General features: G+C 35.4%; 1 protein-coding gene across 1 annotated transcript in view; it reads left to right on the top strand.

Moving 5' to 3' along the window:
• The first annotated feature begins 7047 nt into the window (after nucleotides 1-7047).
• Nucleotides 7048-27533, top strand: part of LOC124354598 (synaptic vesicle membrane protein VAT-1 homolog-like) — a 65192-nt gene continuing 44706 nt past the window's right edge. The window contains exon 1 of the mRNA XM_046805177.1: nucleotides 7048-7358. Coding sequence (XP_046661133.1) covers nucleotides 7138-7358 — 221 coding nt within the window. The 5' untranslated portion in view covers nucleotides 7048-7137. The remainder of the gene's footprint in view (nucleotides 7359-27533) is intronic.

Here is a 27533-nt window from a genome sequence, read left to right on the forward strand (position 1 = left end):
AAATGAAATGCCCCTAACCACCAGTGCGGCTTCGGTGGCAACGTACTTTGGTGGCAACACTTTACGAAGAAAAATATCCCTCAAAATAGTAACTAAATTCAAGGTCAAATCACGTGAGCGCTCATAAAGGTTATCTTTAACGTCGGTACTACTAGTAACATTTATGATAACTTAATATAAACCTAGTATATCGCGTAATAACAAGTAGTGTATGGGAACAGAGTCGCCTCTTTCTCGGCTACATCGATAAAAACAAGAACCGATCTTTATAATAACATGTAAATTTAACAATAAATCAAATAAAGTGTGTTATTTATGATAGTGTAACTTTTTTAGATCCCAGGTAAGAAAATCTCTTCTCAAATTATAGTGGCCTCCGTATAATACCGTTGATGTACCTTCCATTAAACTGTCTCTTATTTTCTTTTGTTACCGTTTGTCATGGATATTTATTGACCTCTTCATTAATTAACATCCCCTGCAATCACGATCTGACTAAAACAGGAATTGTTGACAATATTTGAATTAGAAAACTTGCAAACAAACAACATATTTATGGTTTGGACATCACCGACCCAACCCATGTGCAAAGGTATGTTGTCTTAAAATACAAGTAGGCTACTTACACAAATTATAGGACCGAAATACGTTACGGAACAAAGAACGATAATCTCTGCACTTTATATAAATAAACTGCAATAAAATTGTGTAAACTATAGATAACAAAATCAACTCAACTTCCCTGTTTCACTAACATCGAGTAGGAAAATCAATTCAACTTCCCTGTTTCACTAACATCGAGTAGGTACTAACAATTAATGATGATGTGGGGAAAGACGCACAGATGACAGATTTGAAAAGAAACTAAGTAAAGCATATGCCTTTTTACCATGTCACATAGTAACACATCTAATTAAGTTACTTTGTTGGATTGATTGATACAACTTTCGTTACATTATCTCGGATCCTTCGATACTCCGTTGTATCGATTTATTTGTATATAGGCGATATGGACCTAGATGATTGTGCGTGATCCTATTTCAAATTAGGGTGATATCTCGAGAATTATTTGAGTTATAAACTAAAAATTATGTATGTAACTCTAAGTATGTATGTATACAACGCTGAGTCGAAGTTTGGCGTGAGTTGAACCTAGTACTAGATCTAGTTTATTGTATTTTAGAGCTGGAATAATTTCATATTTAAAACTTGATCAAGAATAATATAAGTTTAACGTATAACAATAAGTTTATCGTGTTATATTGTTAAGAAAGATTCTAAAAATAACAAGAAGCATTAGGCTAAGTAGAGGAATTGAGTTAATAGACGTCGAATAATTACGTAACGATAAAGTAATGTTTAATCTTATTTATGCCTTAGCCTATGTTTGGGCATAATGTACTCCCAATTTAATTAATTAATATAAATTAGCATTCTTATGACCTCCAATAATTGATCCCTTATTTCACGGTCAAATTCACAAACTAGGAAGAAACCGTAAATAAACCAAGACAAGCTAAATAATTGGTTATCCAATGGAACCTCCAAAGACACATAAATGGTACGTAACCACATAAGGCGCGATAAAGCATAAATGAACAGAAGCAGAAAGTGGTCAGGAAAATATAACGACGTAAAATAATTATTGAGTACAGTAGCCAAATAATAACCTGTCATGTTGCAAAGCTTATTTAGGTTGATGATAAATAAACTTTCAATTAGAGTTGTGGAAAGATATTCTCGCTATATTTAGTATGAATTTGAATTTCTATATAATATACTATTTTTGTACAGAACTTTTGAATTATAGTTTGTTAAATAAGACTATATTATAAGGTTTCTGAAAGGGGAATTGTATCCTTCCTTAGTTTTAAAGATAAAACCGATTACCTATTTGTGCCTTCAATGAATTTTCATAGATGTGACTCACATTTTATTGCTGTTCGAGGAATTTCTATACAAAATAAAGTAAGTTAAACAACTCGAGTATTTTAAATTGAATATATATATATATATTTCAAATCTGCATTCACTTTATTCACACAAATAATTTAAATATTATAGGATTATTTCAGAAAACAATTTCGGAACTTTACATTTAATAATTTTGATTTTATTTAAATTCATAATAACAATAAAAAAGACAAAGTTATAGACAATAGGATACAGAGTTGCACATTGAGAACCCAGCTTTGATACGTTTTAATTCACTATAGACGGATTCCTGCCTCATTCTGATAATCTGTAATTTTAAAAGGATCTTAAAATTAGTAATAGGTATTACAAAGAATGTTATTTTTTAAGGGATGCTCTAGTTTATCTTTGACTTTACTAGTTACACAAAATGTGTAATAACTTGGCGGGCAGGAGAACGTAGGCGGGGAAGTTCTATTTACTCTATAAGACAGCTTCTGTCGAAAATTATCACAACAGCTATGGGTCGGTTTTGCCACTAGTAGGTTTTACGCGCATGGAAATATGCATACATTGTGTGACACGGAGTTTGTAGATTGTAGTGTTGGGGTAATAATGATGCTTATAATCGGTCGTTGTGTGTTCTTTGTTGGTCAGGTGAGGGTGGGGGGAGTGTACACTGTTTGTACACGATGGGTTGTCAAGAAGAGTCCGTGGAAGTGGAATCTTCCATGGCGGTGGACCATCCCTGGTTGCCCAGTCTCTGACATGTTGGCCTCCAGAACATTCATCTGCTGTGTGCAAGGATCGTGCCTCGATCGTTACGTACCCCTAGATGGTTGGCAGTCCAGTGGATCGACGAATGATTTCTGTCCTAATGACTCTTCTACAACACTGTAACAGGATCCAAGCTCGCTACTTGTTTTTGGGAGTCCCGGGGTTGATGAGGTTTGCAGCAGTTGTACGAACGTCCACAGTTGTCCGAGCCGTAGCCGAAGTGCTGGCTGGTATCAGTGGCACTGAGCTCGACCGGTGTTGATATTTTTGCCTACAGAATCGAAACCGGTAGATATAAAGTCAAGCTTTAATGACAAAAACAGTTTTTATTACCTGTATTTTAGTCGAATACAAACCATTTTGATGTATATTACATTTTTTAATCTTCAAATTTCGAAAATTTTGGGAACTGAATTTTTTGTTATTTCTTTTTAGATCGTCAGCTATATTGTATACACATTTGGAGTTTAATTCATTTTTTTTAAAACCAACAATAAAAACCTGCAATAGCTGAGCTTTTAAGTGTTTTAAGACACTACATTACACAGCTAGATAAATTGAAAACATTTTATTTGAAATCATCTTTATCGTCGAGAGACCTTTAAATTAGGCACTCCATATTTTTATTTAAATATTTAACAAAAAGAACCCCCAACCCTAAAAATACTTCTTACAGGTTTTTGGAGGGTTAAAAATAATGGTGGCAATAGCCACAAAATTTGGGAGGGGTAGGGTTACAGTTGACATGAAGTCTATGTCTTTAGTTGTTATCCACTTAAATTAGTGAGCTAGGTGGTCAGATTCGTCTTGTGTAATAAACTTAACGTTTTATTTGCTCTTTTATGATTTTCAACGATAAATATGTGTTTTAGAGTCACAATCGATCAATAAAATGTAAAACTTTACGTAATTTAGACAGATACAACAAATAAAGTAATGTTCATTCCAAAACCGAAGGTGCTTTATTTAAATATGCATTTATTTGCACCCTAAAAATTAGATATTATGCTTACAAACAGAAGACACTTATTGGGAGAGAATTCCTGTGTTTAGACAATAATATTTGGTTAAAAGACCTGACGATATATATATATATATATATATATATATATATATATATATATATATAATTTCAATAAACATTGAATCACACAAAGTACTTGCTCCGCCGGGAGATTCAATGTTTATTGAAATTAAATAAGGCTATTGCCATTTATACAATTTAACGTAAATATATATATATATATATATATATATATATATATATATATATATATATATATATATAAACCGTAATGTGCAGAATGAGATTTTAAATGACGCGAAGTGTCGCGACGCCTTAACCTGTCCATCTCTCTGTAATAATTTCCGAGTTATAGGAATGAGAATGATGACGTCTCTTAACTTCATCCTTCTCTCTCTCGAACATTACATTTGGGGATAAAAATAATAATAAAAATAATACTACTATCCAAAATGTCCTAATGTACATTGAGAAAGATGTTCGAAACAATAATAAAATAAATACTGTCAATAGTCTTAATACTTGAATATTCCTGAGTAAATGAAGATGCTCAAGAAATCTGAAGTTTAAGGTTTAAAACGTTTCATTTTAAGCTTGTTTTATAAATCTGTTTAATATTTCTAAATTGATAATTGTGTTTTACATAAACATAAACCAAGCTATTTGAACACTGAATTTTAAAAAATAGATAAATTAGAATTTTAAATGAAATTTAAATCGCTTAAATTTTAAAAGGGTAAAAACTGAATTTAGGTATTTCAACAAAGCTTACGAAACAAATTTGGTTAATATCAGTTTAGCGTCATTTTCCAGTTTGGTTGAGCGTTAACGAAGCCCATCACTTGGGGGTTGTTTTATATTTTGACCGTACGATATCTCGAAAACGAACTAACCTATAGGGTTGACGTATTCACGAACTTCATCTTCACATGAGGAACACTAAGGTCGACGATGGTACATGTCACTCAATAAGATTTGCCTCAGCTTTAGTAAATAGGTAACTTTACATGGGTCTAATGGTTAATCATGAATGAGTCTAGAAAATACACGAATGATAATTTGTAAACAAACATTGTACAGTCAGATGAGTTTTAATATGTGAAATTATTAACACATTTAGCCTAGCCACTTTAATACATTAAACCTTAGTTCATATTGAATTGATGGCGTGTAAACTTATGTTATTTAAACACTGATATGAAACCAAATTTAATGAACAAAGATGTAAATGTGTCAAGTGACAAAATATGTCGAGAAATATTTCTTCTGTAGACTTGAAATTTTTCATAAACTTCATTTCTACATAGGCAAGAATGAGTTCTATGATGGTGCATTTCCAACTATGGAATTTGGCTGTGTCGTTGAAGCCTATCATTTAGAAACAGCTTAGTGATAAAAACACAATTTATATTTTGTTTGCTGGTGCGTGTACAAAGTTCTTTTCGGTATGATGGCCTGTTGTTCTATCTGTCAATAATGAAATGAGCTATAGGCTTGAAAGTTTGCATTTAACCTCGGCAAATTCTATTACTTGATACTTTTTGTGGCGTACTTTCACCTCGAAATACATACACCTAGGAAAGTTTTATAACACTATCATATTAATGATTAGTACAGTTTATTATAATTTTTCGGCTGGTTATTGAACAGATAAACAATTGCTTTGCGTCTTCTAATCCATCGTTGCATGTGCATCCTCAACATTTCGCAGCCATTAAAGAGTGGTTAACAGTTTAAAACCTCTTTAGGGAGTAAGGCCCATCTTCGTATATTAACTTTAACATTGACCTAAAACAATTTATTTTGGTCCACATCTGAATAAAACACCCAGATGGGCCAAATACCACCCTATAAGTTGGAAACACTGTTATTGGACTGTGTTTCAGTCAGTTGTAGAACCTATTTTTGTGTCTTCACGTTGCGTCTCAAGTGTGTGATTCTTCAATTTTGAACATGTATTAGATGCATTTTTATGTCATTACAAGCATAGGAGGGGTTCTTGATGCTTTACACTTTATTTTTGAGCCGTTTGAATATTTTACATAAGAAGTAGTTATAAAAAGAATTTAATTCAATTAACCGAATTTAATTTAATTTAATCCGTGCCTATTTGGAACGAAGCCCAAAGTGGTCACAGTTTTAACGTAACCATCTGGGATTTTTGAAGACATTTTTAAAATTGTGTCTCTATATCTGTTAGTATTTGAACAATTTTAAATCCAAAGTGTTTTTAATTTAGAGCTAGCATTTTTTTAAATTTTTTTAGCATTTTTTTAGCATTTTGTACTAAAATAAGCGTAATTTTCAAGTTTGACAAAAGCACTTGTTCTTAATTTTAAGTACCTGCTATCGATTTAGACTTTCTAGCTGGCAGCTTTCTACAGAAAGATATAGTTTTTACTGATATTTTGTTTTTACTATATGCATTAATAAAACACGTAAAATCAATTGAATATTAACCATTATTAATAGTACCCAAAATAAACCGAATGTCAAAATATGGACCTTAATTAAAAAAAATAATTATATCTGGGCTTTGTGCCCAGTTGGACACACTTTATATTTCTACTGTAACATTAAAAACCTAATATAATAAGTTATTTAATTAATTTTCTGTTTTAAAGTATATATCTAAAAGAAAAAAAATATAAGGCGTTTTTGAAATTTTGAAAATGAGTCGTCCCTGAAGAGATTATAAGTAGACATATGGAACAGATGTTTCTAAAGTATTTCAAAATAATTGATTCATCAGGTATACTGTTCAATGCAATTGATAAGAGGAATTCTAGAAATCAGGAATGTGGGAACTCCTTGCTCGTTATTAGATATAGGTTAATTAGGTCGGAATAAGGAAAATCATTATGCTAACAACTTGGAGTCCTTTTACTTATACCATAGAGGATTTACAGTCGGAAACGTACTGTACCAGAATATTGCCTCTCATGGCTTCTTAGTGACTCAAACATTAGGCCTATTGTACAGACCTAGCGAGGAGCGGCGCCCCACAGTACATACATATAGGATATACGCCCCTTTCAATAGTATTATACATACATTTCAAGATTCAACAAAACCAAAAGGAAAAAGGGCGACCTATTCATCGAGGGCGGTGGATAAATTTCAATATTTTTCTTCAGCCGATGAACTGCGATGAATAATGTCAGAATTGTATAAAATCAAATTAATTAATTAGTTTCTATAATTTTATCATCTATAAAATAGTTTTATTGGCTGCCGGCAAGTGGAGATAACATTAGGATCTACTTTCCAGGCGGAGGAGTTGTTGCGCGGTGTGGAGCGGCAGCGGCGGCGTCCCTCGCTCCAGTATTCTTGCGCCCCTCTCGACTCGCCGGCCGTCAGTCGCGCTCCATCGCTCTACCAGTTCGTTGTCGTACGGTCGTCTTCTCGAATACGCACACACCATGGCCGAAGAACAGGAGAACAAGACCGCCGCCGAAGAGACTCCCAAGCCGGAGCAAGAGGTTGTGAAGGCGGAGGAGGCCGAGAAGGCTCCTGAAGAACCGCCGAAGGAGATGCGAGCCGTGGTTCTCACGGGGTTCGGCGGCCTCAAATCCGTCAAAGTGCTGAAGAAGCCGGAACCGACAGTAGCTGAGGGAGAAGTTCTCATCAGAGTCAGGGCTTGGTAAGTGAAAGTCAAATTTTATTTTTTATTAACACTGAGACATAAAATAACTTCAATTTTCGCCACCATATGGTAAGCTGGAATATTGTACGATACTGTTCAATCATGTCTAGTTTTTGCAAGTATGTTCCTGCTGTTTAAGTACAAATATGAGTTTTAACTTGTGTTATTTCACAAGATCGTATGTTGATGGATTATATTATCAATTGATCAGAATTCGTAATCGTACAAGTATGGTGAAAAGTTCTTTAAAACTTATTAATGAATTATATTAGAGGTTGTAGTTACATTTTATCAATATTTTGACTTTTATTTCAATATTTAGTTACATATAATTATTTTTGAAAGTATGATAAGGAAAATGTGTTCACATAATAATTATTATATTATTTATCTTTTATATAATAAATCAGAGTTATGGTGAACCAAAAATATATAATTTAGTTTTATTAAGTATACCAAAATTATGCATTATATTTGTGAAAAGCAGTTATTGAAAGTAGCTCATGTATTTTTTAGAATTAATGAGTTTTGTTGTGAACATTTTTCAAGGAAGGATAAGTTAGTTATAGAATTTAATTTTTTAAGAACTCCCATCTGGAAAAGAAATCGCCATATGGTATCCATCAACAGGTGTGGAAGTCTGCCGCCCCTTCCTCCTACACCCTCCCCTAACACCCTGCGTCGATCCCTCCCTCTTGTCTCCTGCCTTTCCAATTCGATCCTTCCGCTTCTGTTGTTGGGTTTACGCGTCGGGCAGGGCGTGGTCGATCAATAGGCGGCTCAAAATGACAATTCGCCTGTGGGGGTGCCGCGACCGCCAGACACCCCTCGTAATCACTCGGTAAACACCGTCCTTCCTCCTTCGTTCTCCCCCTTCAGGTTTCTTATCTGGGGAGTGGCCTGCCCTGGGACGATTTGAAACACTAATTGAAATAATAATTATTTTCGTTTTCAGTACATTGGATTTTAGTCTAAAACGTGGATTTGTTTATACATTCAGTATATTCACGTTTATATTTGTACCATACTAAAACGTCCATTGGTATCCCTTAACCTCATGTTTGGTATACCATCAGGATCAGTTTATAAAAATTGTCTGTTTGTTTTAATGGAACTTAAATAAATAATAACTCATTTTTTGGGAAGAATTGTTTTATGGTGATATAAGTTAGGGCAACAAATAATTGTTAATTTCTTTTAGTAGCAATTCTATAAGCACATGCTGAACTAAGATATAATTTCAGGTACTTGGATTTTCTAATTAATTAAGCCTATTTTATTATCCTAAGAGTTGTTCTTGGTATCTCAACATACTAAAGCATATTTTGGCGTATCTTATAATAATATTTGTATTTTAGTTCCTCTCTATAGTTTAAACTGTAACTTCTGTAGTGCTTAAGTCCAAACATGGTGAATACTGTCTTGTTTTGCCTTTTTTTTATAAATACATTGAGATGGCCAGTGTGAAATTCAGTATTAAAACTAAAAGACCCATTTCGAGAAATGTTAAAAATAAAGAGAAATTATATAAGTTATTGTTTTATAGTTTGTTGTTAATTTACCAAACAAGTACAGTACCGTACGGTTGTACGGTTGTATAATTATGCGAAAGTGTTTGTTTTTTTTAATTGTTATCTAAATGTTAGTGTTACTTAAATAATACAAATAATTGACGTTCAGTGGAAATATACATGATTTTCTGTAGATGAAAAGTTTGATCAATACTTGGTTATTAAACTCGTGTTTTTTTCTAAAAGTTGCTTCTTTGAAATTTGTGAATTGGTGTATTGTATTGCATTCTGTACAGTGTATGTTGCGTAATGCACAGAAATGAAGGTTACATAACATCAACTTTACTTGCAGCTGTTATTTCGCCAAAAGCCTTCCTCTCTTTTTTATTTAGAGGGACGAAGGCGCAAATAGGTATAGAAGGGTGAAGTGGGGCAGGAATGCGTGTTTCCGGCGTTTGTCCAGTTCCGGAAATGCGCTCGTTGTGCGCCGGAAGCGTGGGACTGGACAATCTGTCGTCGTTTGTAGTCCGAATCCTATGTTCCCATGTTACTAACTTTACTGCTGATGAGTTTCAGCGCGGTTTCGTGTTTCGGTCATTTGATGGAGCTTTTCTATTACAACGCCCCTACAACATACTTTTATCGCGATATGCCTACTGCATCGATATTAATAGATTTCCATAACAACTGTTACTGACAAAATTGTTTTCTGATTTTCATTTTGATCTCATTTATTAGATCTCATTGGTCCAGTGGCCAATGCATGTTATCCTATGTGCGTCAGGATTCACATGATACACCGTACATACAATACCATTAAAAGTGTACTCTCCAAAACAAACAACTGGTAATCAAATTATTGGAGCATTTTTTATTAAATTTATATATTAAAAAAAATTGTCATGTTGATGAGAAGAGTTATAATAAATTTGATAATTTACCTTTGATCATTGTTATAGATTTTTAATTAATAACGGACAGTCAACGTAATGCAGTAAACTTATTACGTTATTTTTCTGGTCACCCCATGTCGGCTTATTCCTGTTCGATTAAACCCAAGTAGGCCTACAGGAACCAACACAACACTGTCCACATCCCCCGGTCTTAGTAAGGAAATCTTCCGCCTGCATTAAGCTGTTAATTTAATGTTAGTTGCGCACAACAATCATATTAATAAATTATAACACTGGCATAACCATTAAATTAGAAATTACATACTGTATGTAAAATATGTTTGTTGCTTTTTAAATGTCACTTAAATCCGATAGAAAAGTCTCGTTAGAAACTTACAACAAATTATAGTAGTTAGTTACAAAATGTGAAGCTCGAGTGGTTGTTCGGGAAAATGTCTAGTAACAGCACGAAGCCAGTTGTAAGTGAATATGCATATTAATATAATATAACCCAGGTCCGTATTTAGGCACGTCCTTTTCTGTGCTCTCGCAAAGGGCAGCAATATTTCGAGGGTGGAAAATTAAAAAAATATTAATAATAAAATAATTAAAGTGCTTTATGTTATATTACTTATCAGTTATGCCATTATTAGGTTGCCTGAATGATAGCGGCGCACCGTAACGTACGTAAGTTTGTGTATATGAACATAAATAATATATTGTTTTTAAGGGAATCTGCCGCCTACTGTTCTCGGATCAGAAAGTATATATACCCGACTTTGGACATTAACCACGAACGAGATCTTTATATTTATTTTCATTGTTAAGCATTTTTATTAGTTGAATTTCCTAGATAATTATATATAACCATGTAACCAGCTAAATAACCGATTGGTCGCTTCAAACGTGGGATGTGTGCCGAAACAATCACCAAGAATAACCAAAATGGAAGTGCTTATCTTTACAAAACCTTGAAAGCAGCAGTGAATACCTTTTAAAATATTGCCATTATGTGTCAAAAAGCCATGAAGGCTTTTCAGTAAATCCCGATTATCTTTGCCCTTGTGAGACAAAATCCAAGATGGCCATCAGTAAACCAGATGTTTTGGAGAGGAGGAACGACAAGCAGCGCAATTACGTTACAAAATGATAATGTTCAGGAACAAGTATTTAAATACTATGTCGGTATATTTGGGGTTTGATGATCTAGGGAAGAGGAAATAAAAAAAAGATGGCACATACAAATTTACTGGATGTGAGAATGTGGATCTTTGATTCGGGGTTGTGATAACAATGCAGTAACCGAGTAGGACTAGCGGCGGCACGGAAGAGATTGTAAGCGATATCACGTCTTCGTTAGCACGATGGGGAAGGTACGCGATGCCTACGTGACGTCCTTGACATTATCGCAATGGAAGTGATTGTACTGCACTGCGTAGTTTAGCTACTTACGCTCGGGTTGTGATAACAATGCAGTAACCGAGTAGCACTAGTGGCGACACTGAAGAGATTGTAAGCAATATCACGTCTTCGTTAGCGCGATGGGGAAGGTACGCGATGCCTACGTGACGTCCTTGACATTGTCGCAATGGAACTGATTGTACTGCACTGCGTCGTTGGCTACTTACGCTCGGGTTGTGATAACAATGCAGTAACCGAGTAGCACTAGTGGCGACACGGAAGAGATTGTAAGCAACGTATTCGTTAGCGCGATGGGGAAGGTACGCGATGCCTACGTGACGTCCTTGACATTGTCGCAATGGAACTGATTGTACTGCACTGCGTCGTTGGCTACTTACGCTCGGGTTGATTGTATATAGCCCAATATAACAACGAGGAAACATAGGTCTTAATTCATACTAGTGGAATAAACGAGATTATTTCATAAAATATTATAAAGATAAGGAAATGTCCAAATTTAACTGTTCTGTGAATACCATCATAATAAGGTTTCTCATTACAATTTTGTTTTGTGTAAATGAGTCTGATCTAAACTATCTCTAACTAATTTAAACATGTCTGTGTAAAACTTGGTCGTGTTAATGCATGTTACAAATGGTATAGGCGTAATTCGTATGTTTATTTTATTAAATGGTAAATATAAATTTAAAAAACACAATATTTACAGTAAGATGACATTTATATGCCTGGAATTTGTTATCTAAATTGTTGTTGCCTAAAAATTAATTTTCACATGTAAGGACCCCTTAACATGCAACATGTAATAAACTCGTGCGCCTTTAATACGCTCTCTGTCTTGCCTTTTTCTACTACTGGGTAGTTTCAAATCGGCAATCTAATCGGGTGTTCCTGGTCTGTACAAACTTTTGTGACCATTTCCATTAAATCAAAATTATAAAGGCTCACACTGTTTTTTTGTAATTTGTCTTTGTGTTACAAATATTCACGAATTCTGTTGGTGAAAGTTGCAGCATTTTAATTTTGGATGGTTATTAGTCGTCAAACCTAACAGACTAATTTAAAAACGATAGTCTTTCTAAAACTGTTGTCACACTCCACGAATCTAATCTTTCCATTTTATTCGATCAGAGAATCCCAGCATGTGTGATGACGAATAGCTCCTTCTTGGTTCTTCGAAATGCAGAGTTGTTCCATTATAATTCCGGCTCCCGCTCGTCTCCTGCACATCTGTTATATTGATTTATTGCGTGCACGCAGCCCACATAAATACGCAAGTGCGTCAGCCACGTTTTCACGCAAGGAGTCCACCATCTCTGTCTCCAGTCCCTTAACGTGCATTCGAAGTATAGAAGAATGTGACATTCTCAAAGAAATGAATTCTTCAAAGATATCCAGAAATTGTTGATCAGCAGCTTTGTCTTAATCATTGAATGCGCCAATAAAGCGAACCTTCAACAACAGCTTTTGCTTATTTAGAACCCTTTTGTTGAAAATTTAAACTTTAAAAGTAATTTTAAGTTTTTAGTCCTTAGTTTTTATGGTGTAAACTTGATATAAAATTAACAAAAGTAATTTTAATTTTATCAAAACGGAATAAAGAAATAAAAAATGTAATTGTTCAGAGTACATTCCCTTGACGTTTTATGTGAACATTCAAACACTCTCGTGTTTCTTTAACTAGTGTTTGTATATCCGACAAAAACACATAGTGATGGATATCACATTTTATACAATAGAAGGAATGGTTTCAGAGCGCCAAACAAGCGACAACGACCCAGACTGAGGATTAAAGGACGCGGCGCAATTAAAGGAATGCGTAGTTTAATCAACATTCCCATCTTACAAGACCCTCCTCCGTCCCAGACTCTCACATTTACAAATGAGATCGTCTTTGCTCAGTAATCTAACGCCGAGTCTGCAAGTCTGACTGCAGTAATGTGTGTTCCTCAGTTGATAACGTTTTGATTGTAAATAAATTCATGTTTTAAAAGGCTTGAGTGTTACCTTATAAGAACAATGTTGTACATCAAATATTCATACAGCCCAAGTTTTAGTTGCAGAATTATAGTAAGATATCGTTTAAATTATATTATTGATCCAGATAATATCGTATACCTTTTTCAAGTATGTACAATATGAGTTTTCCTGATTATAATATTGAAACAATTTGAACACGTTTGGTTGCTTATTATTCATAGTTTAAAGAAGAGCTACCTCCTATAATTGTATGACAACACAACAAATTTAGGTGTTAAGTGTTGGAGGTTTGATATTGTTTTATTGGCTAAAATCAAAACGAAGGCTTAAGAATTGACAGTATGTGACAATCGTCGTGATTTTCTTTACAGCAGCAATTCTAAATCTTGCACAATGTTATTCCTTTTCTAGGAGCCGAGAGCCAATCAGCAAAGTGCATATGTATAACTGTGTTCTCGTACAATCAGTAAAGGAATTACCTCATAAGAAAAGAATAAATTGTCAGCTGAGCTAGGTTTAGTCGATATGGAATGGCATGAAAACGATAAAAATATTTAATGAAAATTGTTCTCTCAGAATGTATTTTTAGTTTAACACAACACTTAAAATCAACAGTCATATATGTAGGATTCATATAATTAAAATGGTTATTATATAAAATGAATATAATACAACAATTCACATTTTAATAGTTCATATAAGAAACTGTATATATATATATATATATATATATATATATATATATATATATATATATATATATATATATAGTTTTAAACACATAATACATTAATAATTACACGTAAAGTTAATACTCAACCATATTTTTTAATCGATGTAAATTTTTAGAACAAAGCGATTATTACAAAGTCATATTTTTGTATAGATTTTAAAAACATTTCATAATAAATAAATTACCAATGTGTCAGATTGATATGTTCCATCCGTTGTGTCAGGGATGAGTAGACAAGGGTTTAGCCCTTACTCGTCATCTATTGTAACTATGAGTCAGACTGTGAGTCAGCACGCCCCCGCGCTATGGTATCACCTGCTGCGTCAGCATTTCTGAAAGAACACAAAGTTCAATATAGTAACAAAGAGTGATTGTTAATTAATAGCAGACAGTTTCTCTAACCAGTTTCAGTTTAGAGTCAGTCATTTCACTCTCCTGACTGTTGGTGGAAAGATAGGACGGTGGAAATTGGACAAATTTCAAAATATCATATGTATATAGGAGAACAAACTGTAATCAAAATTCAATCAATAGTTAGTTGGAAACATAATACGCTGTTTAAAAAAAATTATTATTTGAAATGAATGTTACTTTTCAAAACTCTTGGGACTGTGAGAAACCGAAGGTTATTAAAGTCAAACAAGACTATCTCAGCTACCTCGTGTGTACACATGGAGAGTTTTCTGTTTAAAATGTAAATATATTCTTACTAGATTTCCCTCAAGCATTTTTTACCATTTCATTTTTCAATTCTTACCTTACACACACAATGCGTGCACGCAAGGAATCTTAATTAAAAGCTAAGTGTAGACTGACTGTGCATGCCCTCCGAAGTATAGGGCTACAATAGTATAGAGCATACAAACTATAAAGGTATCCAGGTAACAGGTTTTGCATGTTATCTCTTATCAATATTTGAGTATAATTTCTTGTGTATTATAAGTATTGTTCTTGTGATAAACCGAAGGTTATTTAAGTCAAACAAGACTATCTCGGCTACATCGTGTGTACACGAAATGCTTTCTGTTTAAAATGTAAATATATTCCTACTAGAATTCTCTCGAGTATTTTTTACAGTTTCATTTTTCAATACTTACCTTACACACAGGTGTCCACACAAGCATTCACACTTATGTACATGTAGACTGAGTGTGAATGTCCTGCGAAGTATATAAAAAAAAGTATAATAAAAAAGTGTTATTTATAGAAGCGAGGAATACAGGAATCTCATTCCGTCATTTAAATTAACTATGGGTAATGGCTGATCAGTGTGTCTGAACTATCGTGCATTTTACCTCATTACCCTGCATATTTTTTTATCTGGCCATATAAGAATGAATATTTTGTATATCATACTCGTAGTATTACGGTTAGTCGTTTAAAATATAAAAGGTAGAATGTGCTCACTGTAATAGGCCATTAAATGTTATATCATCGGCGACTCATCCCCTTCTTAGATGACTCATGCTACTGAGGAGGTAAAAGTTAGTCACTGACGTTAGAAAAATTACTTCTGTTTCTCTCTCAGAGTTTCTGTATTAAAAACTGTTAAGTCGTTCCTGAACTGTTGTTGCACCCATCAAAACAATCAATGGTTGTATTATAACAAAAAACAGTTTCGGTAGTGTGTGAAATCAATCAATGACTGGGGTTTGTACTGAAATACCTTATCAGCGTACTCAATTTCCAGATAGACGGTTTAAAACCATTTCCAGCAGTTTTCGCTAGCCAGACGCTAATAATTGGCCATTTATTTCAGCCTTTGACCGGGATCCAATTAGATACGATCGCCGCGAGTCGTGAAAGGAAGCTCGGTGAGGAACAGAAGCTGTTCATCGGCTGGAAGCGAAGGCTTTAAGAGAGGTCAGAGATAAGAGCGCGATAAGACCATATAACGCCGGGAATCTGACAGGTTTACGATGATCGACATGAGATTGATGATACCTAGAATCTTGGTCGTATACTGGCTTATGAACTGCAGTAAAATCAATAGGCTATGTATTCACCTGTTTCATATATATATCAAGCCTTTGTTTGAGCTAGGTCATCCGAGTTGAATACATTTTTGACTGATTCCTTTGTATTGTTTTATTTTCTATCTCAAATGTCTGATCAAACGAAGGGTCATTCGAACTGTTGCAGGTCTTTATAACTATACTTTCGAAAATACAATTTGTCTGGTTATTGATCATGTCCATTATATAGGCCTATGTTTAAACTCAGGATTTCTGATGTACTAGGTACATTTTCATCTATTCCATACTGTGATTGTAATTGATCACTTCATACGTCTGGGGTTGGTTTGTATGATTTACCGGTAAATTCTGTTTGTCTACTTGTCATGAAAAAATGCTTGGAATAACAAGATCTTTGATTATTCGTGTATACCCACAAGTATTCAGAACGGAGGTGTAACAATAAAATTGCAAGTGTGAATATCTCTTCTGTTACTGAATTTTTGAATGGTACATTTGGCACATATGCAAAATATCATGCTATTAAATAAACATCACAAACAATTTTTAATGTATACACCATAAGCTAAATTCCATAAGCTCTGGAGAGTCACTTCAAAAACATGAAATATCTTACAAGCCTTTGTAGAGTAGTGGTTTCTTTAGGACGAAATGTCGTAAAACTCCACATTAATTCATCGTATATTTAAAACATCAGTTTTTTAGCTCTTTATTAAAATGTAAGGTAAAAAGTATAAAGTAGAAGATTTGAAAATTACGTTTTTCATTATTTTAAGTTCCTGTACACGGTTTGAAAATGATCCAAATGAATTTCACTGTATCCTAACCAAATTATCTTATCGTCTGTCTGTGTTATAATTCTTGTTCGAAATATTTGAGGGGCTTGAGAGTTGGCGTTTCTCTCGGTCCAAGAAAGAACTAATCAATTATAAGATCGCAGCGATTGTAAAGAAAAATCACAAATAAAGAAGTTTTCCAATAAACAAAGTATAATCATCTGATAAGTTATCAACACTTATGATGAACTTATTTTATTGGATCGGTTTGATAAGTAAGACTTTCATTACGTTTTATCATGTGCTTCCGTACTCGGATGTTTTGGTTTATTTTATTTACAAGGTGATTCACATGTTTTGTGAGTACTTTCTAAAATTCTAAATTTTGAGTGGATTAAACTCCAAGCGCCGGGTAACGTCTCGCAACTCAAATTCTTAATTATGATTTATCAAACCTACTTGGTAGGCTGACAATTTCCCTATTCTAATTCCCTTTGTTCAAATAATATGAATTATTTTGAGTGGGTAAGTCGAATTAAAAGTTTAGAATTTGGATGTAATATACGGATGTAATGATAATAAACGAATTAAAACTTCTGTTTCGAAAAATCCCATGTTATATATCTCCTTCTCAATGACATCCCAAAGGAGGAGGTGCCGTTAGAACATTCTGATGTGGATTCGCCTCTTTTAGTGGTGATAGGAGTGGCAACCCCTTAAGATGTTGAAAAGATTACCCTAAAACGTATTTTTAGCTTAGAAATATCCTCCCTTTCACTTTTCTGTCAGTAATCGTTTAAACGTTAGTAGGATGTAAGGGCAGACCTTTCGTTTACTACGCTTGATATCGATTCCGCTATGAAGTTTGAGAAACGCATTGTTTTAGCTTTTGGAATTGAAGGTGGCCGTTATCACGGAATTCCAGCGTTATCAGCCACCGACCACTAAGAGCAGAGAGATGCAGCTGGTCGGTCTATTATTAGAGCATTACGCAGCCGACGGCTCCCCCATAATGGGCTCCCTTTATCACATGATGTGTGCTATTGATCGCATATACACGACTATACCATGGCTGCTCCTGCTGTACAGATGGAGTGAGCACGACTTGGCAACACTGCAACTGCAAACAATTAGTTTTGAATACTAAATCTCTCAATATGACCTCTGTCTTACTCTATTTACATTGTTTTGGTTGATGAATGTTCCTTCACCAATTACACAGAAAATTAATTTAATGATTGCATCAAGGAAAAGGTATGATAGATAGTTTTCAGGCAATAATTAACTACTTGTGGGTCAGAGCCGCGTGTTTGTTATATTGTTGTGCATTCACTGTTCACCACAGAAGCCGGCCGTGTACTGGATATCTTTAGTAGACAACTTCTAGTATAGATCTATCCTGATAATGAGATTCACATCGCAGCTCAGGATAGATAATTTCAAACTCCTAAAATACTGGATATCCACAAATTATTCGACCAAACTTAACCATTAACAACCGATTAGAGTTTTTTTTTTTTTAATGACCTATGTCTTTATTATTTGTTGCAGCGAAATAGACTTGGAATTAAACTGTTCATATTAAAATAAACCGCATTTTGCTGTACTTGTAAATTTTAAATAAAATATCCCGTTTTTAAGTAATTACAGTTTGAGAATTTTGTATCGGCCCCATTTTGAAACCAATATAATATTTTTCTAAAACTTAAATAAACAGTTTGAATTTGATAATTTTATTCAATATAAAGGTATAATTTATTTCCTAAATAAATAAACACACACACACATACAGTAAACAAAGCAAGATATGACAAATGATCTAGGACAATATGAATACAAAATTATCTAGGAACACCCCAGTCTTCATCGGAATCTCGTGTCGCAGCAGTTGTATGTATTTACAATCGAATGTTAGTTAATATACCTCTGCTCTTCTCCTTTTTTTTAACAACCCCAAAAAGTATCTGTTAATGACGACACTGTTGATCATCTTTTGTCTAAATGATGTCGGGAAATATCATCTATCCAAAATATCGTATTTCCAAAATTCAGTTTGTTCGAAATATCGTTAGTTCTCACGTATTCGGCACAAGTTGGAATAATAGACAATCACAATTTACAAATAGATGCAAAGGCATGCACGGGGTTACAGTAGGGCTATACTTATTTTAACCCGAATTTGGACTAAAATTACTACAATGGAGATGATTGAGGTGTAGCTTTGTGTGGTAACAGCTACTGCTGGAATTGTTACTACTGATTTCATTATTGAATCACAATCGAGGGATTGGTATCGTTATTCGCGGAGACCGAACCTTTGAGATAGTCATGTCAGGTTATAATGGCAGCTCATTATATTCATTGCTGCTCTTTGGTGGGCCCATACCACTGATGTGGTTATTACAGATATACTGACACATACAGGCCGACTTCCTAATTTCAATCCATCCTCAAAGTTGTACCTAAATATTAGTGTATCAATACGTAATTTTTTCAAATGAATTTTGAGTAAGCTGAACTGATTATCGCAACTATTTTCTAAGGAAAAGAGAGTTTACATAGGTATTGAAGAATAATACAGCGTCAAATCGATCATTGTACAGTATTTTGGGATAGGATAGATAAATTGACACACAATTAAAGAGCTTCGTTCAATCGCCAATTCCAATTAGTACGAGTGTTTACAATGGATTGGTTACACAAATAACTCCACGACCGTGAACAAAAATGGATGGATTTTGGCGGCAATACGAGTTAGCCGCCACCCAATTACCCAGCATGCCCTGGCTGTCCCCGTCCAATTTCACCGCCTGCAGTCGCGAGCCTGAAATCACATTATTGGTGTCTTCTTCATTGTTCATTAGGGCGCAACAGGATCCCCCCCCATTCACCCTGTCTCTCCATCCCTCGATGGATCAAAGGGCGGCTTCCACACCCTATTAATCCAAATATTGTACATTTTCACGTAGAGTGGAATATTTTTCATAAACTGAATTTAGGTTCTTGATTTTTTTCCTAAAATAATTTAAAAATGTTTAATTTTGCGTGTGACAAGGGTTTTATCAAAGGTAATTTTGTATTGAGAATGCACGTTATCGCAAAAATGAATTTGATACATTTTGTGTGACTGGATGTCTACTAAATCTTGTCAATGCATCCAGGGAAAAATATTTAAAGTAGTTGAAGAATTAAACCCCTTTAAATCAATTAACTCCCTTTCTTAGCTTGACTATACTGTGTAGTTATGTAAGAAAATTAATTGTAAAGTTGTAACACAAATGAAATAAGTTTAAATAATTCAAGTTTCTTTCTTACAGTTACTTACTACGTAATACTCTCTTACTCTAATTAGAATACTCTCTTAAAGGTACTCTAATAATTTATACAACCGTATCCGTACAGCAATCGTCGCAGTTGGAATGACAGTCAAGGATTGCCACAAACATAACAAAATCCCTATACGACTTTTTGTGAAATAACTGTGTATTCGTAACTAAACTTTCAATCGTACGGGTAAGGCTGTAATCGAGTGGTCAACAAAAACTTGCAAATGGGTTTGGATTGTTTCCTTTAAAAACATTTTAATCAATAGATATCGTAAGAACCCTCTATAAAGTGTACAATTCAGCACATTGTGGAGCCAAGTTCATGTGCAGGCGAAGAGACTGAAACGAGCTGGCCTAGATATTTCCACCAGTCTCCAGATTATGATGCCAACTCTGTCACCCGGCCTGGCGTTGTGGATGGATAGACGTCCTCACTTTCTCACAGTCGCGTTAGCTAATGTGGCTTCCTCAAAATTGGCAGCTGACTCTGCCAGAGTCGTCCTCTCGTATCCACTGAGTTGTCCACGAGTAGTGGAGTGTGTGGTGCACGTACGCGCGTCCACAGTTTACGCGCAGGCTATCCATATCGCTGAGGTTTGAAGCTACTCAAGAACTACAGAAAATACCCCACTTAGACATCGCATCCATCCCACTCACTTAGCTTCACATTCTTGTTCATAAGTAAAGTGCTTGGACATGTGGCGTTTCGAGGTGGTAACACAAGTTCCCCATGTAGGATGTGTCCATATTTCTTAAATTCATATCTCGCCAAGTTTTTTTAGTTCTTCTAGTAATATTACTCCACCATTAACCACACCGGATATCCCCTCCTAGTTGTTCCCTTGATGTTAGTCAGGTTCAAGGCCCAAAAACACCACGATCTGAAACGATAGTATATCCAGCGATGGTACAAGGCGAGCATTCAAAAAAGACTTTACCGAGGGTTTTCGCTTCAAAACCTTTCTTTTTGCCTCATCACTACTCTCAAAATCAATAGTTAATAATTACCCTGATTTTAATCACGAGTTTCGCTGGAATCTCTCAAAACTGTAATCTTATATTTGGACTAGGACGATATCAAATAGCAACTTTTGGACAACACCCCCCCCCCCCACAATTATCACTACCTACGGGGGCCTTCTGACAGTAGTACCCTGTCGATAGCAATATCATAATATTCTGATGGTCTGCACTGTCGGATAATTATTACCTTTCCGGACCTGTTTGTGTTATCGCTCAGCGAATAAACTCAAATGTAACAAATTTGATTTTTCCTCTGCTGAGGTCCCGGGAATTATTTTAAGTTAGTTCCGACGCTAAGGCTGCGTCATATATCTTTAATTGTTGGCGTTCCAATATGTTTAATCATTGAGATACATGAGCCTCTCTCACGCCACAGAAGACGGATCTCTTGTGTAGCTAATACAGTCGAAGGTGGTATTATTCAACAATACTGGTTTATACATGTCATTCTATTACATCCTATAAATGGGGAATAAAACTTGTAGATAGTATCCCGCTAACTACAACTATAATAGTTTTTCACTGGCATACTATTGCCTCCTATAAATGGGTAAAACAACTTGTAGATAGAATTCCGCCAACTACAACCATATTAGTTTTTCAATGACATACTATTGCCTCCTATAAAAGGTAATAAAACTTGTATATAGAATTCCGCCAACTACAACTATAATAGTTTTTCACTGTGTTACTATTGCCTCCTATAAATGGGCAATAACACTTGTAGATAGTATCCTGCTAACTACAACTATAATAGTTTTTCACTGTGTTACTATTGCCTCCTATAAATGGGTAATAACACTTGTAGATAGTATCCTGCTAACTACAACTATAATAGTTTTTCACTGTGTTACTATTGCCTCCTATAAATGGGCAATAACACTTGTAGATAGTATCCTGCTAACTACAACTATAATAGTTTTTCACTGTGTTACTATTGCCTCCTATAAATGGGTAATAACACTTGTAGATAGTATCCTGCTAACTACAACTATAATAGTTTTTCACTGTGTTATTATTGCCTCCTATAAATGGGCAATAACACTTGTAGATAGTATCCTGCTAACTACAACTATAATAGTTTTTCACTGTGTTACTATTGCCTCCTATAAATGGGCAATAACACTTGTAGATAGTATCCTGCTAACTACAACTATAATAGTTTTTCACTGTCTTACTATTGCCTCCTATAAATGGGTAATAAACACTTGTATATAGAATTCCGCCAACTACAACCATATTAGTTTTTCACTGACATACTATTGCCTCCTATAGATGGGCAATAACACTTGTAGATAGTATCCCTGCTAACTACATCCATCTTAGTTTTTCACTGTCATATTACTGCCAATAAATGTTTTTATTTAAAAATAAAACGTGAAATAGCGTAGGAGAGGTGTGTTATCGGTGTGTACTTTTATAATTAATATTTAATTTTAAGGCATTCAAGAGCGAAGTGTTTATAATAAAATTGTAAATAAACAACACTGATGGACGAATTACGGTATGTTCAGTTTGTAAGTAAATGTATTCAACACAAAAATGTATTATTGAATTTGTGTCGAAAAAGATTAGTTTTAAAATTACAAAGTTTATGTGTAATTTTGAGTTTCTCTGTAAATTACTTGTACCTTTCTCCTCATCGTGAGTATCACCTAATTTCTGACGTTAATTTACTCGTAAGAGTTAAAATAACATGAAAACTGTGGACATTTTAAACTCATGTTAACTGAGTGTATTGGTATACTAGAAATTAAAACGTGTTTTAATATCCTCGTAGGACTTACTTTTTTATACACTTTTGAATTGCATTCAGCCCAATATAATTAATAGCATTCATCACGTAATGTAATTTGCTTGGGAGGTTTTCATTTTCGAGTTGTAAGCCAATCCATGGTTTTGTACTAGAACTACTGTAGTCTGTGGGTCGTTGGGCTTAAAATATCCCCTCGTAAGAGAATTCGAAATATTCGGTCGGAAGAGGAAGGGCCGTTGTTGGAATGTTTAAACGGACCTACACAGACTGACAAAAAGCGGGTGGGGAGTGTTGGTGGGGGGAGGGGGGAGCGAGAGAAGATTAAATGACTCATTCATATAACGTGCGGTCAGCTGGTTTTATACTGTCTAGACAACGGCAATCGCACGGTGGCCTGTAATTAATTATTGTAATTGCCCTTTGTTAGGGTTTGTAATTGTGCATTTGTAAATAGGAGTAACGCGAGTAAGCTGTTATTAAATATATGTCGGATACGGAAAACAGCCGACTACAATTCAAGTACGAATGGTTGTATTGTGTGGAGGAAACTCATTAAATTTAACGTCTTAAGTAATTTAGATATTGTGTTCATTTTTAGTGTACTATCGAAGTTTGTATTTTATCGCCCGTACGTACCACCAGAGCATATTTTGTGTTTTCATAACTTAATAAATTTCATAAATTTTTTGACCAGGGCATTAATTCTGCGACGCTAGCTAGCCCCATGAATACAATGTAAAACCTCTAAACACTTTGACGCCTTTGTTTTGTGTCACAACTATGGCAGAGTTCCCATTTTAAAGAGGGAAGTAATACACTGTATGTTTGTCGTATAAGACTTCCTTGTAAAGTGTGTACGTTTTGGGTATTTAAACTATGTATGAAGTTTGAACGTTTGTGGGTTTCTGAATAACTAATTACAATATCGGGAAATGATTAAGTACCGCACCTTTATAATGAGGGGATTTCCCATAATTCTACGACCAAAAATAAAGATTCGTTTTTTTTTTTAGTTTTAGCATGGCTAATATAAGCTAAAGCCAAGATGGCCGCCAAATCACCCCGCTCTTAGAGTGTTACCAGACCTTTGAGAGATAAATACAAAAAATTATTTTCTTTACTTCGAAAAACATTGTTTTTAAAACTGCAATAATCGTACCACTGTGCCAAGCTTTTTACGCGTTATTGAATTTCTAAAATATAAGTATTTCACACCTTCCCTGCTGCACTGCTGGTCTATACTGAGTGATGTTAAATATTGAAGGGCAACGAGCGCACTATAGTATCAGCAAATGGTGATTGCGGCTGGGCCTAGGTAGTATTACACCAGCACACACGCAGATCTCACACAAAGGAGCAGGGGATAGTGAGAAAGATAATAACAAAGAACAAATAATAACTGAAAGGGTCACAGAGTACTCATGAGTTTAAGATGTTATTGAATAACCAGGGACGGCAATATGGCATGTGCCGGGCTGGGCCCAACCCTGTGATCTCGTGCATGTTGGAGGGCGTGTGTGTGAGGCTGCACTCCAGCCGCAGTCCTATTTGCTAATACTATAGGGCGTCTTTCGCAGACAACACGTTTAAACTATTGTGCAATAACTGTCTAGCTATAATACACGGTTTAAGTTCAAAATTAGGGCTAATTCAAGATCATTTGTGTAAACGTTATCTCCAACGCGTTTCTTCGACTGCGGTTGGCGGGTGAGTGGAAGTGTAAAGGGTGCTTATTATGGAGGTCATGTGCGAGATATTTAAATTGTATTCGTTCTGGGACGTGACATTATCTTCTGTTTGAATCTGAAGTCACCAATCTATGATCTGTATACACTTTTCGGTAGAGTAGAAATTAATAAACGTTTTTTTTTTTTTTTTTTTTTTTTTTTTTTTTTTTTCATATTTTGACATAATTATTTTTCACGCCAACATATTATTTACAAGTTGTCACAAGTTACAGCAACGTGGTCTATGTCTAATGATCACCGGAGAGGTCGGTGGTTTATTGCGTTGCTCGACTCAGATAGATGATACCGAGTGTGGCAAGCCAAACCTAGCACAGTGCACACCAAAATATTATTTACAAGTTGTCACAAGTTACAGCAACGTGGTCTATGTCTAATGATCACCGGAGAGGTCGGTGGTTTATTGCGTTGCTCGACTCAGATAGATGATACCGAGTTTGGCAAGCCAAACCTAGCACAGTGCACACCAAAATATTATTTACAAGTTGTCACAAGTTACAGCAACGTGGTCTATGTCTAATGATCACCGGAGAGGTCGGTGGTTTATTGCGTTGCTCGACTCAGATAGATGATACTGAGTGTGGCAAGCCAAACCTAGCACAGTGCACACCAAAATATTATTTACAAGTTGTCACAAGTTACAGCAACGTGGTCTATGTCTAATGATCACCGGAGAGGTCGGTGGTTTATTGCGTTGCTCGACTCAGATAGATGATACCGAGTTTGGCAAGCCAAACCTAGCACAGTGCACACGAACATATTATTTACAAGTTGTCACAAGTTACAGCAACTTGGTCTATGTCTAATGATCACCGGAGAGGTCGGTGGTTTATTGCGTTGCTCGACTCAGATAGATGATACCGAGTTTGGCAAGCCAAACCTAGCACAGTGCACACGAACATATTATTTACAAGTTGTCACAAGTTACAGCAACTTGGTCTATGTCTAATGATCACCGGAGAGGTCGGTGGTTTATTGCGTTGCTCGACTCAGATAGATGATACCGAGTTTGGCAAGCCAAACCTAGCACAGTGCACACGAACATATTATTTACAAGTTGTCACAAGTTACAGCAACTTGGTCTATGTCTAATGATCACCGGAGAGGTCGGTGGTTTATTGCGTTACTCGACTCAGATAGATGATACTGAGTCTGGCAAGCCAAACCTAGCACAGTGCACACGAACATATTATTTACAAGTTGTCACAAGTTACAGCAACTTGGTCTATGTCTAATGATCACCGGAGAGGTCGGTGGTTTATTGCGTTACTCGACTCAGATAGATGATACTGAGTCTGGCAAGCCAAACCTAGCACAGTGCACACGAACATATTATTTACAAGTTGTCACAAGTTACAGCAACTTGGTCTATGTCTAATGATCACCGGAGAGGTCGGTGGTTTATTGGGTTACTCGACTCAGATAGATGATACCGAGTCTGGCAAGCCAAACCTAGCACAGTGCACACGAACATATTATTTACAAGTTGTCACAAGTTACAGCAACTTGGTCTATGTCTAATGATCACCGGAGAGGTCGGTGGTTTATTGCGTAACTCGACTCAGATAGATGATACCGAGTCTGGCAAGCCAAACCTAGCACAGTGCACACGAACATATTATTTACAAGTTGTCACAAGTTACAGCAACTTGGTCTATGTCTAATGATCACCGGAGAGGTCGGTGGTTTATTGGGTTACTCGACTCAGATAGATGATACCGAGTCTGGCAAGCCAAACCTAGCACAGTGCACACGAACATATTATTTACAAGTTGTCACAAGTTACAGCAACTTGGTCTATGTCTAATGATCACCGGAGAGGTCGGTGGTTTATTGCGTTACTCGACTCAGATAGATGATACCGAGTCTGGCAAGCCAAACCTAGCACAGTGCACACGAACATATTATTTACAAGTTGTCACAAGTTACAGCAACTTGGTCTATGTCTAATGATCACCGGAGAGGTCGGTGGTTTATTGGGTTACTCGACTCAGATAGATGATACCGAGTCTGGCAAGCCAAACCCAAACAACCTGTAACCTATAGCAACAAGTCGTGTCTCTTATTGATACCCTCGAGCGCGGCGCGGCGCTTGTTGCTCCTGCGTCATTGTATCCAGTCCATTGCTTCCTTCGCTGCTAGGCTTTTGTTGGTCTAATATACGTTATAATTGAAGTCTCGAATTGTACTGTTGCAAAGTACCACTATCTGCTTTGTTGGTTTTGGTTTGCTTCAGAAAGTGTAACACCTTGTTGATTTGATTGCGAAAGAATTAGAAAGGTTATGTGCAAGTCCCAAAATATGCATTACGTTTGCAGAAGTAATAATATATTGTGACTTCTTTTTCATAGCAACACATTAAGCACTCAGTCAAGAAATTGTCAGTTGTGCCTTCCCTCTTTACACAAATTAAACATGTTTTTTTTTAATTGAATCTATATAAAAATCTAATGTTGCAACACTTTCGTAAACATATAGGGCATCTCTTTATATAAAAGGACTGTAAAGCCCTCACTTACTCCAGTCATCGCTAATTCTAAAACTTATCTCTTATCACATCAAGTTGAAATGTGGCACTTACATGTGCGTCATGACTTAAATAAAAAGAAAACTAAAGTAATCTCATAAAGATAAATCTTAATACGAGTATTTCGTTTTTTTCACCTTCTCGCTGTTCTATAAATGCAAAATTTGATATATATATATCATACGTATGCATATAAATTCAACAGACTAGGATACTAGAAATACCTTACACTGAAGGTAGATGATGGTGACCTGAAGTAGACGCTTTTTTACGGAAGACTTTCCAGAACTAATTTTGATCAGGGCAATGCAAACCAACCGCTAGGCCTACTACGGCACCGTCAATAATTTAGACAGAGAAGTTACAACGGCCGAAAGTATATAATTTTAAACTATAATATGCTTCTCAGACCGAGTACGTAAATATTTTTGATCGTGGCAACAAAGCAAACTTGACTACGGTGTGTGAAATACAATTGAGTTGGACCAATATGCTTCTAGTAGGCAG

This window comes from Homalodisca vitripennis, chromosome 2 (genome assembly GCF_021130785.1).
Source record: "Homalodisca vitripennis isolate AUS2020 chromosome 2, UT_GWSS_2.1, whole genome shotgun sequence".
NCBI classification, from domain to species: domain Eukaryota; kingdom Metazoa; phylum Arthropoda; class Insecta; order Hemiptera; family Cicadellidae; genus Homalodisca; species Homalodisca vitripennis.